The 13000-nt window shown below is 39.3% G+C and overlaps 1 protein-coding gene across 1 annotated transcript in view; it reads left to right on the plus strand.

Moving 5' to 3' along the window:
- RAPGEF2 (Rap guanine nucleotide exchange factor (GEF) 2) overlaps nt 1-13000 on the plus strand; it is a 47645-nt gene that overhangs the window by 23883 nt on the left and 10762 nt on the right. The window contains exons 11-17 of the mRNA XM_010135920.1: nt 2371-2528; nt 7531-7771; nt 8020-8403; nt 9992-10203; nt 10291-10414; nt 11021-11044; nt 12097-12320. Coding sequence (XP_010134222.1) covers nt 2371-2528; nt 7531-7771; nt 8020-8403; nt 9992-10203; nt 10291-10414; nt 11021-11044; nt 12097-12320 — 1367 coding nt within the window. The remainder of the gene's footprint in view (nt 1-2370; nt 2529-7530; nt 7772-8019; nt 8404-9991; nt 10204-10290; nt 10415-11020; nt 11045-12096; nt 12321-13000) is intronic.

The raw sequence follows: 13000 nt of genomic DNA on the forward strand, positions 1-13000 counted from the left end.
GTTGATGATACCTCCCTGCATGGCAAATACATACAGAAAGCAACAGAAATGCCATTCCTTTAAAATCATAATCTCCTTTCACTGGCATAATAAAGTGTTTTACCTAGCAGCTGGGGCAGTTGATCTTCATGAGACGTGGAGTCTCCTAGTGTTGCTGTTTGTATCTGAAATTTCTGGGGTTCATTTCTTGTTTGTGTAACTTAGAACTCAATCAGATTCTGATTTAAGTTTTAAAAAGAGTAAACTGAGTATAAGGTAGATGCTGTCCAATTTAGTATATGAATACATAGAATCAAGAAGAATTTTAGAAACACTGCTTTTGAGGTTTTTTAAAACCTAACATTTCTCAGTTAATCCACTTTACTGAAGCTGCTTTAGTCATGACGCACAGGATAGGTATAAGGTTATATATAAATGACAAGCCTCAAAAGGAATGCATATGCAAGTGAAACTATTAATAAAAGGGGGAGGGTCACGTTGTCTTAATGTGATTTGAATTTAGAGAAAATACTGGTGTTGGCACACTTACGAAATATACTATTATAGTTGTTCAGAAAGCATTCTGAAGTTCGGGGGCTTGGAGATTTTTGTTTACTTGGGGTTTTTTTGTGTCTGCGTGGAGAGGTTCCTATTTGAAAGACAAGACGTCGATTGCTGGGAATGCTTTTAGTTGTCATGAAAGGCTTGCTTGCTTGTGGCTTAGCATAAAAGTGCTGTGTACTGAGTTGATCATTATTGCTTGTCTCAGTATTTCATGCTTTATGTGGAAGTAGAAAAATACAGATGTTCAGATTCAGCTTAACTTCTGATTAAGAGAGAATCCAAGAATTCTTTTTTCAGTGGACTTGTGTTTCTGTTGCTCTCATTGGCTTGGGATTTATACTTCATAAAATATTTAGGTAATACAGAGTTAATCTTTTTTTAAAAAACAAAACACATTGTACAGACACACACCACCTTTTTCAAGCTGAATTGCCTCCTGCGGGTTAGTTGCTGTAATGTAATTACATGTTCCATGTAATTAAAATTGTGTTTTAAATGCCCAGAGTTACTGTCCTAGCTTCCCAGAGGACTGTCCGATTCATAGCACTTAAAGAAGTGGTACAAGTGTGTACTGGATTAAGTAATTCACTGGTAAGCACAAAAGGATGCCGGTAACAACTCAACAGGGATAATTACGAGGACCTTAATTTAGGTTTTCTGAAGATGGTTAGAACACTAGAGAAAAGCTTAAGTGACCAGAATTAGGGTGCAAATGGTCGTTTATGGTGCATCACTAAATTTAGTACCTGGACGTTTTAGAGTTGCAGCAGTTTGCAATGAAATCTGAGTTCTGGTTTATGCTTTATTTACATGTGCAGATACAGATTTAGATGTGCATGGCTTTCAAAAAGGCTTTGCCTTTAGCAGTGAAATCTTCAATTATTTTCATTTTCTATAATGGCTGCTATTCACAGTATTTTAAGGATTGGAATCAATATACTTATACAAAAGTTCAACGGCTACCTCCAAATCTACATCCTGCAGCAGTTGTTCTGCTTCACCTGCTGCTTATAAACTCAAAAGCGGTAAGCAAATTAGTGCTTACTATGATATGATGATAGCTCTGTCTCTGATCCATCTAGCACTGCTAGCCTCCTTTGAGACCCTGCCTTTTGACGATTTAATAGACAAAATCTTCCACTTTTATCACAGAATACTTTATGTGCAGCTGTCAGGCGCTTTGGAGGGGATACCAACAGCACCGAAGTGTAGATACTTGCCTTAGCCTTCCAAGTTAGCTGGCATCGCTTCAGTCACGTTTGAGCGAAGAGAAACTCAGAGAATGTGATACAGGATAGGAAAACAGATGATTTCAACAATGCTCTCAGTTATCGGTCTGTTGAAAGATCTTAGATTGTATGACTACAATATGTCTTGAAGTATAGTTGCAAATCTGATCTGTGATGGCGTGAAAGATCTGTGAAATGCAGGTCTTATAAAACAGTGGTGAAAGGAGAGCAATATTAGTCAAAGTTCTAGTGATGGAGTGGAGCAAGAATTGTGAGGTAGGTACCACCTTTCAAATAAAGATCTTGGCTGCTGTGAGGAATTGTCAAAAACTAATGAGCCTAGCGGCTCCTCAGAGCTTAGTGGTGAACACGAGGATCTTCTGGCAGTGTGAGCAGACAGATCTAATCCCTTTGAGTTGACATTTGGGTGCTGTTGACAAAGCTAGACAGCCTGGAGGATTTTAACTTCTGAATACTGAGTACCATGCTAGCAATTGAAAGTGTGAAAATGTAGTAATACAGACGTCACTGCATGCCTCTACTGTAGCCCAAGCTCTGAATGTCTGCAAGTCCCGATTTTATTTCTTTCTGGATGCAGTGACATTGGAATTGGCCAGTCTCAGGATGACAGCATTGTGGGACTGAGGCAGACGAAGCACATTCCTCCTGCTTTACCTGTCAGTGGAACCCTGTCATCCAGTAATCCTGACCTACTGCAGTCTCATCACCGCATCTTAGATTTCAATACTACTCCAGGTAAGGATCCTTTTTTTTTTTTTATTCTTCTTGACCTTATAATTTCATTTCATTGATCCTTTTTTTTGTTTGTTTTTCTGGACTTGTGGAGTCTGAAGATGCATACATGTGAGGTTTTAACTGTATGCTGTCACCCACAGACTAGCTGCATATTAAGGCATTAGGATTTATTGTATTTGCTCCAGCATGCTTTGCCTGAATGTATTCAATGTCTATTTTTCAAGTATGTTATATAGAGTGCCTCTTACTGCTTGAATACTTTTGGCCAGTGAAAACTTATGTTGCTTGGTATTTTATAATTTGCCCTGATAGTATTTTCAAATAGCACAGGAGATCATTAGCTAACAGGAAAGCAAAGGGGCATCGGACTGGAACACAGGACATGTTTCAGGCTTTTTCTGAACAGAGTTTTGTAATCTTGGGCTACGTCTGTAAGGGACAGGGTTTCAAAGTTCTCTGTTAGTCACCCTGCCCTACAGCTGCATGCTGGATTCTTTGTGTATAAAGTGATTTACAATCCCATTCTGAAACAGATTCACAGAGGAGTGCAAAGCATGAAGCTGAGTGAAGGAGAAAAAGGGAGAGAATGTGAGACATTTGAGAGCCCTATCTTATGAGAAAGGTTTAGCTGTAGCTCCTGGTGGGGTTGCAATTTGGGCTCTTATCTGGCTGCAGGAGGACTCTTAGTGGGAAACCTTCTCTGAGTTAAGTATCCAAATCCTTGCTATTAAAATGTAGCTGCTGGAGGAAGGATGTGGTGATGGTAGCTGTGCAGGCACTTAGTTATTTTCAGTCTAATCTTTAGAGTATTTCTCAAAAGTAGAACCAAAAATTTCTAAGGCTGAACGATTTCAAACTTTCTCTGAGGAGACGGTGTGTAAACATCAGCCTGAATACTGGCTGAGTTGGTGCACTCATCACACTTGAAACTGTGATATTGAGCTTCGTGTCAGGTTTTTTAGGGCTAGAGAAGACTACAAGAACGTATTGTGATTATTTTTTTTTTTGTCCCAGTGTCTTAGACTGCTCCTGAGAGAGTGACAAGATTGGTATTTTTTTTTTGTATTTTATCTAATGTCTAGTTTCCAAAACTTTGAAGATGCTCTTTATAAATAAGAGCCTAACATTTCACTGTCACTTTATAAATGGGTGAAGATTCCATTCTCCAGCTTGCCGTTTACCTAGACCAGACAGTTCTAGGTAATTAAATGTGCTCCTAATGCCACGTATGACGACTGGTTAAGTTCCAGAGCTGTGGGCATCACTGACTCGTGAAGCTCAAACCCCATTAATTGAGAAGGAAAGCCGCTACAGGTCTGAAGATCCTTGAATCACAGGTGAAGTGTTCAACAAGGGCAAGTGTAGAGTCCTGCACCCAGGGAGGAATAATCCCATGCACCACTACAGGTTAGGAGCTGACCTGCTGGAAAGCAGTTCTGGGTAGAAGGACCTGGAAGACCTGGTGGACAAGTTAACCATGAGCCAGCAATGTGACCTTGTGGCCAAGAAGGCAATGGTGTCCTGGGGTGCATTAAGAAGAGTGTGGCCAGCGGGTTGAGGAAGGTACTCCTCCCTCTTTACTCTGCCCTAGTGAGGCCACATCTGGAGCACTGTGTCCAGTCCTGGGCTCCTGAGTTCAAGGGAGACAAGGAATAACTGGAGAGAGTCCAGTGGATGGCTGCAAAGATGAGGAGGGGACTGGAGTATCTCTCTGATGAGGAAAGACTGAGAGACCTGGGTGTGTTTAGCCTGGAGAAGAGAAGGCTGAGAGGGGATCTGAGCAATGCTTATAAATATCTAAAGGGTGGCTGTCAAGAGGACAGGACCAGATGCTTTTCAGTGGTGTCCAGTGACAGGACAAGGGGCAAAAGACACAAACTGGAACACAGGAAGTTCCATCTGAAAATAAGGAAATATCTTTATCTTGAGGGTGTCAGAACACTGGGACAGCTGCCCAGAGAGGTTGTGGAGTCTCCCTCTCTGGAGATATTCAAAACCCACATGAACATGATCCGGTGCAACGTGCTGTAGGTGAACCTGCTCTAGCAGGGGCTTGGGCTAGATGATCAGAAGTCCCTTCCAACCCCTACCATCCTGTGATTGTGTGAAATAAAAAACACATACCTTAAGGGCTTTAGGGATGGTTGCATTGTAGATAGAAGAGTTGAATTATACCTCTCTATATTTTAGGACTTAGAAAAAATTAAAGCCTGCAATTTTAATTTTTTTATTACCTTGGACTAAGTGAAAGATAGCGATGGCGGCCACTTGCAAGAAATTTAATACACTGGAGAAGGGGAAAAGTGGTAGAACAGCCATCCTTTGAGGCTTTGGGGAATATACCTCAGGATAGAAAATAAAAGACTTGCTGGTTTGAAAGGATGGTCTTTGAGGAGAAAATGAGAACAACTTGAAATCTGCAAGGAGTCATTTTCGTTTCTCTTCTGACTTGCTCAGGCTCTTTTAAATATACTTTTAAAGGTTTCTTTTTAAGTGTTCAAATAGGCAATAGCACTTTGATTTCTCTTCTCTTGTGGAGAGTCAAAATAACACAGAAATGATGAGCTGCCAGTCACTGGTACTTTTCTTCCTCCACGCAGGCTTTCTGAGGAACTAGATCCATATCATATAGCATTGCATTCTTCAGCCTGCCACTCCAGTTTCCTTTTTTGAAAAGGAGTGAAGGGCAGGGATTATAATTCTCTTCAAGTGCTACTTTATTTAAAAATTATTGTGCTGAATTACTTTGCTATAGCTGTTATCATTTCAATTGCTGTCAGACCTCTTTGTATTCTGTGTAGTGCTTTTGGTACCAGCGCTGGTAGGTATGCAGCCTGAGAAACTGGATGGTAAAATACCACCCAGGGATGGTACTTTTCTATTTGCTGTTCTCTGCATTTCTTCATACTGACTACCGTGATCCACCAGAGTAGGTTATTTTCTCCTTGCACAAAACATTTGTTTCTTGGGAGTGTTAAGCGAGTTCCCACCTTGGTATTGTTTGCAGTAGCTTCCCATCTTTGCAGGTTTTCTTTGAGTGGCCAGTGTTTCTGTAACAGCAGGAGGCTACAAGATCTAGAGAGCGGTCTGGTTTTCAGTAACGTCTCTGAAAGGCTGTGTCTTTGGCATCTGCCTTCCTCAAGATGTCAAAAATGTAGAAATTGTTTCAGGGTCTGTTAATTACTGAAGGAAGTCCGGTCAATGTGGAGTCGATGGTGAAGGTAAAACTGGCCTGCTATTTCTAAGGTATTTGTACATTTGACTCAAGTATTTAGGAATGGCTAAAACCTGGACTGCACCGATACCCATTACTGGTGGATGTAACTGGTGATGTAATCACTCAGTTCTGGTACATTTCGGTATTAGTGCTTCTCAAGCTGCAAAAATACTACTGTGAGATTAAAAGTTACAGGTTTAGTTACATGAAAATTGTAAACGAATATATAAAAGCCTAAACAGCCTTTGTGGCCTGTAAATCAAGTTGTGTCAGAGAGATTTATCTTAATGCTTCCCAAATTATTATTTTGGAGATGTGCAGCAGCATGGGGAAGATGTTAATTTTTGTTCTTTTGTCACAAGATTTCTGCTGATGAATAGATCTTTCTGTAGGAACTTGCATACGTGATGTGCACATTCAGGTCTTCTCACAAAAGATTATGGTTGTATCAAAGTGAATGTTTTCATCTGGCAGCTGTTTTTTTCAGTATTTTTTTAATAATCAGTTTTAGCTGTTGTTATCTCTTTCCTTGATCACATGACCTTTATGAGCTAAAAATCAAAAGGAAAATAAAGGTTTTAAAAAACATTTTCTTTAAAGAAAGAATAATGACCAGATGTCATGGCACTGAAAATTAGAAAAGGTTATTTGTAGCAGAGGGAAGAAATTGAATTAAAGTACTTGTCAGTTAAAAATACCTTATGTTAAAAAATCCTTTGGTGAATAGCTGTACAATTTTAGCTCTTTTTTATAACAATCAAATTTCAGTGGATTAATGGGTCTGTATTTCAATACATTAATGGAAATATAGAAATATGTATGGATTTGGTATTTCCATGTAGCTTATGGGAATACCAAATCCAGCATTTGGTGTTAGGCTGGTAATGTTCCAGATTTCCTAAAAACAGCTGCCTTATAGGTGTTCACTGTGAATTTTCTGTCATCAGTCACTTGAAACAATAATATATTTAGAACTCAAGTGTTTGTGGAGTTATTCTCTCTCTGGCTGTGTTAGTTCTTAATAACTAAAACATTGGCGCAGAGAAAGAGAGCAAGTTTTCAGTCTATTACACATTTATTATTAAGATTTAGATGCATCGAGGATAGGGTATTTTGATAATTAAGTTCTCGGATGTATTAATACTTCTGCAGTTTATTTGTGCATACAATGAGTGCTGGCCATTACACATGCTTCTTCCTACGTGCTTATATGTACATGTCTTCCTTTTGTGTGTGGCACTAAAGCTGAATATCAGACTGAGGTAAATGAGCCTGTTCTTAAAAAAATCCTTAGCAAGATCAACACTCCCATCTCCTACTTTGCCTAGACTACTTATGTCATCGAAGAGGGTGATGTTGAGTATCCTTGATTTTTCTCAAACTTAAATGGAATTTACCAGGACTCGACACCTCTGAAAATAAGACTGCTCATTAAGTTGTCTGTCCAAACTTTGGAACTGCTAAAATATTTTTTGTGGCTTCCCCTAACTAATTTTCCTGGTTGTTAAAATAAACCAAACCAACCAGACAACCTCACCTTCCCACTCTCCCCCCACTCTCCCTGCCTCCTCCCAAAAAAACCCCAAACAACCCCAAATCCTCATACCAAACCAAAACCCATCTGTTTTATAAGGAGGGAGCTGAAACAATGATACTGAAGTAGAAACTGATAGCACTAGTAATTAAACTCAGTATAACTGATGTTGTTGCTTGTTCTTATACCGTTAATTTTTTTTTTGCTTTACTAAATTGCATACCTTGCATGTAATTTTTTTTCCCCCCCAGACTTACCAGATCAAGTTCTAAGGGTTTTCAAGGCAGATCAGCAAAGTCGCTACATCATGATCAGCAAGGACACAACAGCAAAAGAAGTGGTCATCCAAGCTATTAGGGAGTTTGCTCTCACTGCAACCCCCGATGCATATTCACTCTGCGAAGTGTCTGTCACCCCAGAAGGTGTAATCAAGCAAAGGAGGCTTCCTGATCAGTTATCCAAGCTTGCTGACAGGATACAGCTGAGTGGCAGGTGAGACTGGAGATGGAGCTAAAGCTGACTATGCCAGCTTATTAACTTAAATCCTGTTAAGTAGGAGCATTATTTAATTATTAATGTTCTGCTTCTTTACAAGACATTGCTCCTAATGCAACTTCTAATTACTATCTAGGCCTAGTGACATTCAATTTATTCTACAATTCCAGCTGGATCTTTACTGTAACATTAACTAGTATTTGAGTATATTGTATGTAGTGTCTTTTTGAATTTTCTTTTTGCAGGTATTACCTGAAGAACAACATGGAGACAGAAACTCTCTGTTCGGATGAAGATGCTCAAGAGTTATTAAGGGAAAGTCAGATTTCCCTACTGCAGCTCAGTACTGTTGAGGTGGCTACCCAACTCTCCATGAGAAACTTTGAGCTATTCCGGAATATAGAACCCACGGAATACATAGATGACTTGTTTAAACTCAAATCAAAATCGGGTTGCACTAATCTAAAAAAGTTTGAAGAGGTGATAAATCAAGAAACATTTTGGGTGGCTTCTGAGATTCTAAGAGAAACCAACCAACTGAAAAGGATGAAGATCATTAAGCATTTCATTAAGATAGCACTACACTGCAGAGAATGCAAGAACTTCAACTCGATGTTTGCCATCATTAGGTACTGGCCGTTAATAATGTTACTTTTAAGGAAAAAGCAAAGTCTTACTTATGTCAGTCTAAAAAATAAAAGTGCATAACAGAGTAAAGCAGTTAATACTGGTGACATCAGTACTTGGCAATCCAATAAGGAGGGCATTCTCCAGTAATCTGAATGTTTGCTGAATTATTATGTGGAACGTATTATGTACTTATGCTCGAGACAGTGAGGCAAAAGTCATTGGTGAACATGGCACTAGAGAAACTGCTGCACTTGTTTAAAAACAAAGACGAAAAGAAACAGCAGTTATATGAAGAAAAATTAAAACATTATCATAAATGAACGGGCCGATTTTTTAAAAAGTTTTTATATTGTTCCCCGTGTCTTGGATTCACTGAGCCATGATAAGTTGCCTTTGGTTTTCTTTGTGTCAGCAGTTTCTGATAATAGTCAATAGCAGAATACAGTGCCGTATAGTAAGCGGTAAATAAAGACCTTTTACTAAGAATAAAAAAGTACTGGAAATCTTAGACTGAAAAGCTTTCTTAGTTTTGGAGTGAAAAGGAGAAGAGGATACTGCAATGTGTGTGTTTATACACATTTTTTGAGGCATTCATATTCCCTTTAGAGTCTCACAAGTTAGGCAGAAAGAACCTACCAATAAAAAAACCTATCTAAATATTGTCTGTTATGAAAAAGCTTGCATGAGTTGCATTAAAATGTTAATTTTATCACTCTTTGGCAAATGCCCTGTCACATTCAGTCAATAGATTGAACATGACACTTTCTGAAGATACCTGCTTTTGATTACCATCCAGTCAAGTGTGGCAGGTTCCAGAGTCTGGGATTCCTGTTGATAATCAGTCAGCATCTCTGAGATATAAAAGTCTTGTGGTTTAGCTCAGCTATTTCAGCTGATCTCGGTGGGAAATAAAAGCAGCCTGCCTGCTAGCAAAAACTTGAGTGAAGGAAAGATTCTAGATACCATAGGTAGAAAAGAATGGCAAGACAGGCAGTACCATTAGGGGAAGAAAAAAAAACCAAAAACTGAAAAACCGAAACTGGTTTTTGCACCAGCTACAGCTGCAGAATAACCTCTATATAGAGAGTCAGGTATATACGTTTGATCTAGACAGAACAAAGTCAGATGGATTACTACGGCAAGAAGGTGGGTCACTGTGCTGTCACCACCTAAACATTGTGTAGGTGGAAGATGTTTTTTCTCTTCAAGTCTAGTAATCTGTAAAGAGGTGGTGATCTTGATGATGATACTGTTACCAAATTCAGACATTGTTCCAAAGTAGTAAGTACGTATTCTCTATAAGGTTTAGTTACTGATCCAAGTGTTTCCTAATAGATTTTTATAAACATGATCTTAATTGTTCTGTAATACAGCATGTATTACATGGCAAAAGGAAGTTGTATTACATGTGTACAGTATGGCAAAAGGAAGTTTTTACTTTCTGTTGCTTCACTGACGTTGTGCTACTCTATTCTGGCTATATGGTATTTCTACCATACAAAATGTAACATGGTCTTTTCTAGGATTTTTTTTGTTTCTTCCTAGTGTTCTTGAACTTTTTTTGCACTTTTTTTGGTTTCTTTCAAGTGGCCTAAATTTGGCACCAGTTGCAAGGCTCCGAACTACTTGGGAGAAGCTTCCGAGCAAGTATGAAAAACTGTTTCAAGATCTACAGGACTTGTTTGATCCATCTAGGAATATGGCAAAGTATCGTAACGTCCTTAACAGCCAAAACCTACAGCCTCCCATTATCCCCCTGTTTCCTGTTATCAAAAAAGACCTTACCTTCCTTCATGAAGGTAAAAGCAGTAGTATGTTATCTTTTACCCGTTAAGGAGAACTAACTTTGCTACCTAATAACTGATATTATTAATTGGTAATTGCAGGAAATGATTCAAAAGTGGAGGGCTTGGTCAATTTTGAGAAGCTGAGAATGATTGCAAAGGAGATACGCCATGTTGGTCGCATGGCATCTGTGAACATGGATCCTGCTTTAATGTTTAGAACGAGGTAAGTGTCTCAATAGGCAGAGCTTTGCCAGCTGGGAAGGCGAGGTGTCAGCAAGAGGTGCTTTTAAAGTGCCTCTTGTTGTATTGGAGCAGTATGAGTCTTTTGTTTGTGGTTAACAATTTACCAAAATTATGTGGTGTTCTGAAACTGGAGAAATCACTACATTTTGTGGTTTTCAATATATATTAAAAAGTTTTATGTTACTCCTTAGCTGCCAGTTACTTGAGATTTCATCAGTGGGAGGGAGGGGGAGATACTGTCTTGAACGCATAGGTGTTAGTCTGTTTGAAACATTGATGTGTGCCAGCCTTATTGTTTTGATATAGTAGAAGTGAGAATGTATCTGAAACAGTGTCAGCTAGTAGTGTTAGAAAAAGGGGAGTGGATACTCTTTGGCTTCATGTTAAACCAGCTTATTGCACACTCTTAATTTGAGCTAGAAGAGTTTGTAATATCTGACTGTATGCCTGAGTCAAGGCTCTTTTTAAAGTTTGTGGGCTTCCAGAACTGCTTGTCCTGAGGTCTGGTCTTTTTCTTTCTGAGCTTATGTTCTTTCTCTGTCTCTTCTTAAACCCGTGCTTTACTCTTCCTGGCTCTCACTTGCAGGAAGAAGAAATGGAGGAGTTTGGGGTAAGTGGCTGGAGAGAACACACACAGACATTCATTCTTCCCTTACCGTTTGCATTGTTTCCTACTTGCTCTCTTTAATTTTCTCGTGCTTTGACATTTTTTCTTTTGTTAACCCTTTCTTACTGGCAATATATCTTAATCCAGGAGTGCTTTTGCTTTTGAGGTTAAAACACAAAACTTGTAAATTATTTATAAGTGGTTGTTGATAGGAGTGGGGTCGTCTTTTACCCCACCTCCAGTTTAAATTGCTGAAGGAAGTGACTTTCAGTAAAAGAGAAATTACAAAGTGGCAAGGTTGCAACAGCTGAAAACTGCTGTTAACTTTCTTACACCTAAAAAGCAATTATCACAATCAAATACAAAATCTGAAACTTAGAGTATCTGCTAAACTAACTTATTTTCATATTACAATTCAGCCACCATTTTTACTTTTAACAACAGGAACAATGCATAGCTTTCACATAGATGTACATATATTGAAATGTGCATGACATTTTTTTCATCACGAACTAGCCGATCATTTTATTTAACAAAAAGCTGTCTTCAAGCTAGCGAGTTACAGGGAAGTTGTATTCTGTAAAACTGAGCTGTACGTTTTGTATATGCTCTGATTTATCAAGACTTTAGAGAGCTTTCAGAATGCCTTCAGTGTAAGTGTTTAAATCTGAATCTCAACTGCAGTCTCCTGTCAGCATTGCTTTACTGCATGAGCTTTTTCTAATGCTCCAGTTTTCTCAGTAGCTGGCTTACGTGAGCGAGCTAGCTTGAATGCTTTTCTAGATGTGTGAAGTGATATTGCATAGTTGGAGCAGAACAGGTTAAAATATTTGTGTAATTCAAATAGTGCCTGTAACCAAGTAAAAAGATTTCCTGACCCTCACCTTTCTGTCTGTTCTAGTGTTTGACTTACTGGAATGAGGCATGTAAGCTCTGACCGTAGACTGACATTCATGCAATCTTTTGCATGTTTCATGTTTATCAAGTGATACCAGGTTGGACTAAGTCATAGTTTTCCCCTCTTTCCTCCCCATCTTGGTCCCCCTTCGCTCCAGATCTCTCAGCCAGGGCAGTACGAATGCAGCCGTGCTGGATGTCGCGCAAACGGGGGGTCATAAAAAGCGGGTCCGTCGCAGCTCCTTTCTTAATGCTAAAAAATTGTATGAAGATGCTCAGATGGCACGGAAAGTAAAGCAGTATCTCTCAAACTTGGATCTGGAAATGGATGAAGAGAGCCTTCAGACACTGTCTCTGCAGTGTGAGCCAGCCACCAACACACGTGAGCATTGTCACTTGTGGATTTCAAAGCAACTGTTAAATATACCTCTGTTTCTTCTGCAAGGAAGTAATTTGGAACAGTAATTAGGTGGAAAATGATGTGGCTAGTCATTTCCAAGTACCGAACATGTATGAATCTTAAGGAAATCATCTTGCAGATTAGCAATATAGAGACAGCGTTTACATAGGAGCTAGGCCTGTCAGGTGATATCATGCTGAAGTGCACAAGTGTTCTTTAGATTTGGCCATACAAAGGATATGGAGGAGCCGAAAGCTGCTCTGCAGTTCTGGTGCACTCAGGCCAGTGGTGTGAACAGGGCTAGTCATCCTGGGTACCCTTCAGAGGGACAAGGGGATTTCCTTGTGTCCAGGTGTTGCAGAGACACCTGGAGGGCTGTACTTGACTGCAGCAGAGGGGTACCTTGTGCTGGATATCAGTGTCGTTTTGATTTGGGGGAATGCTCTATCTTGTGCCTCTCCTGTCCTTCAGGGTAGCAAAAAGTAGTACTTCCTGTATCCATTCTGAACCTATTGTAGTCCTTATGATAGCCCAGTGTAACTTCTGGCCGTGTCTTTGGTAACTATAACAATAGTCACTTATGGGAGTTTTATTTTGAGAAAGAGTAACTGTTCTTTGATAATGTCCTTATTTTAAATGGGATTAAATCTCCCCCTCTTTCC

This window comes from Buceros rhinoceros, unplaced genomic scaffold (assembly GCF_000710305.1).
Source record: "Buceros rhinoceros silvestris isolate BGI_N320 unplaced genomic scaffold, ASM71030v1 scaffold2230, whole genome shotgun sequence".
Classification (NCBI taxonomy): domain Eukaryota; kingdom Metazoa; phylum Chordata; class Aves; order Bucerotiformes; family Bucerotidae; genus Buceros; species Buceros rhinoceros.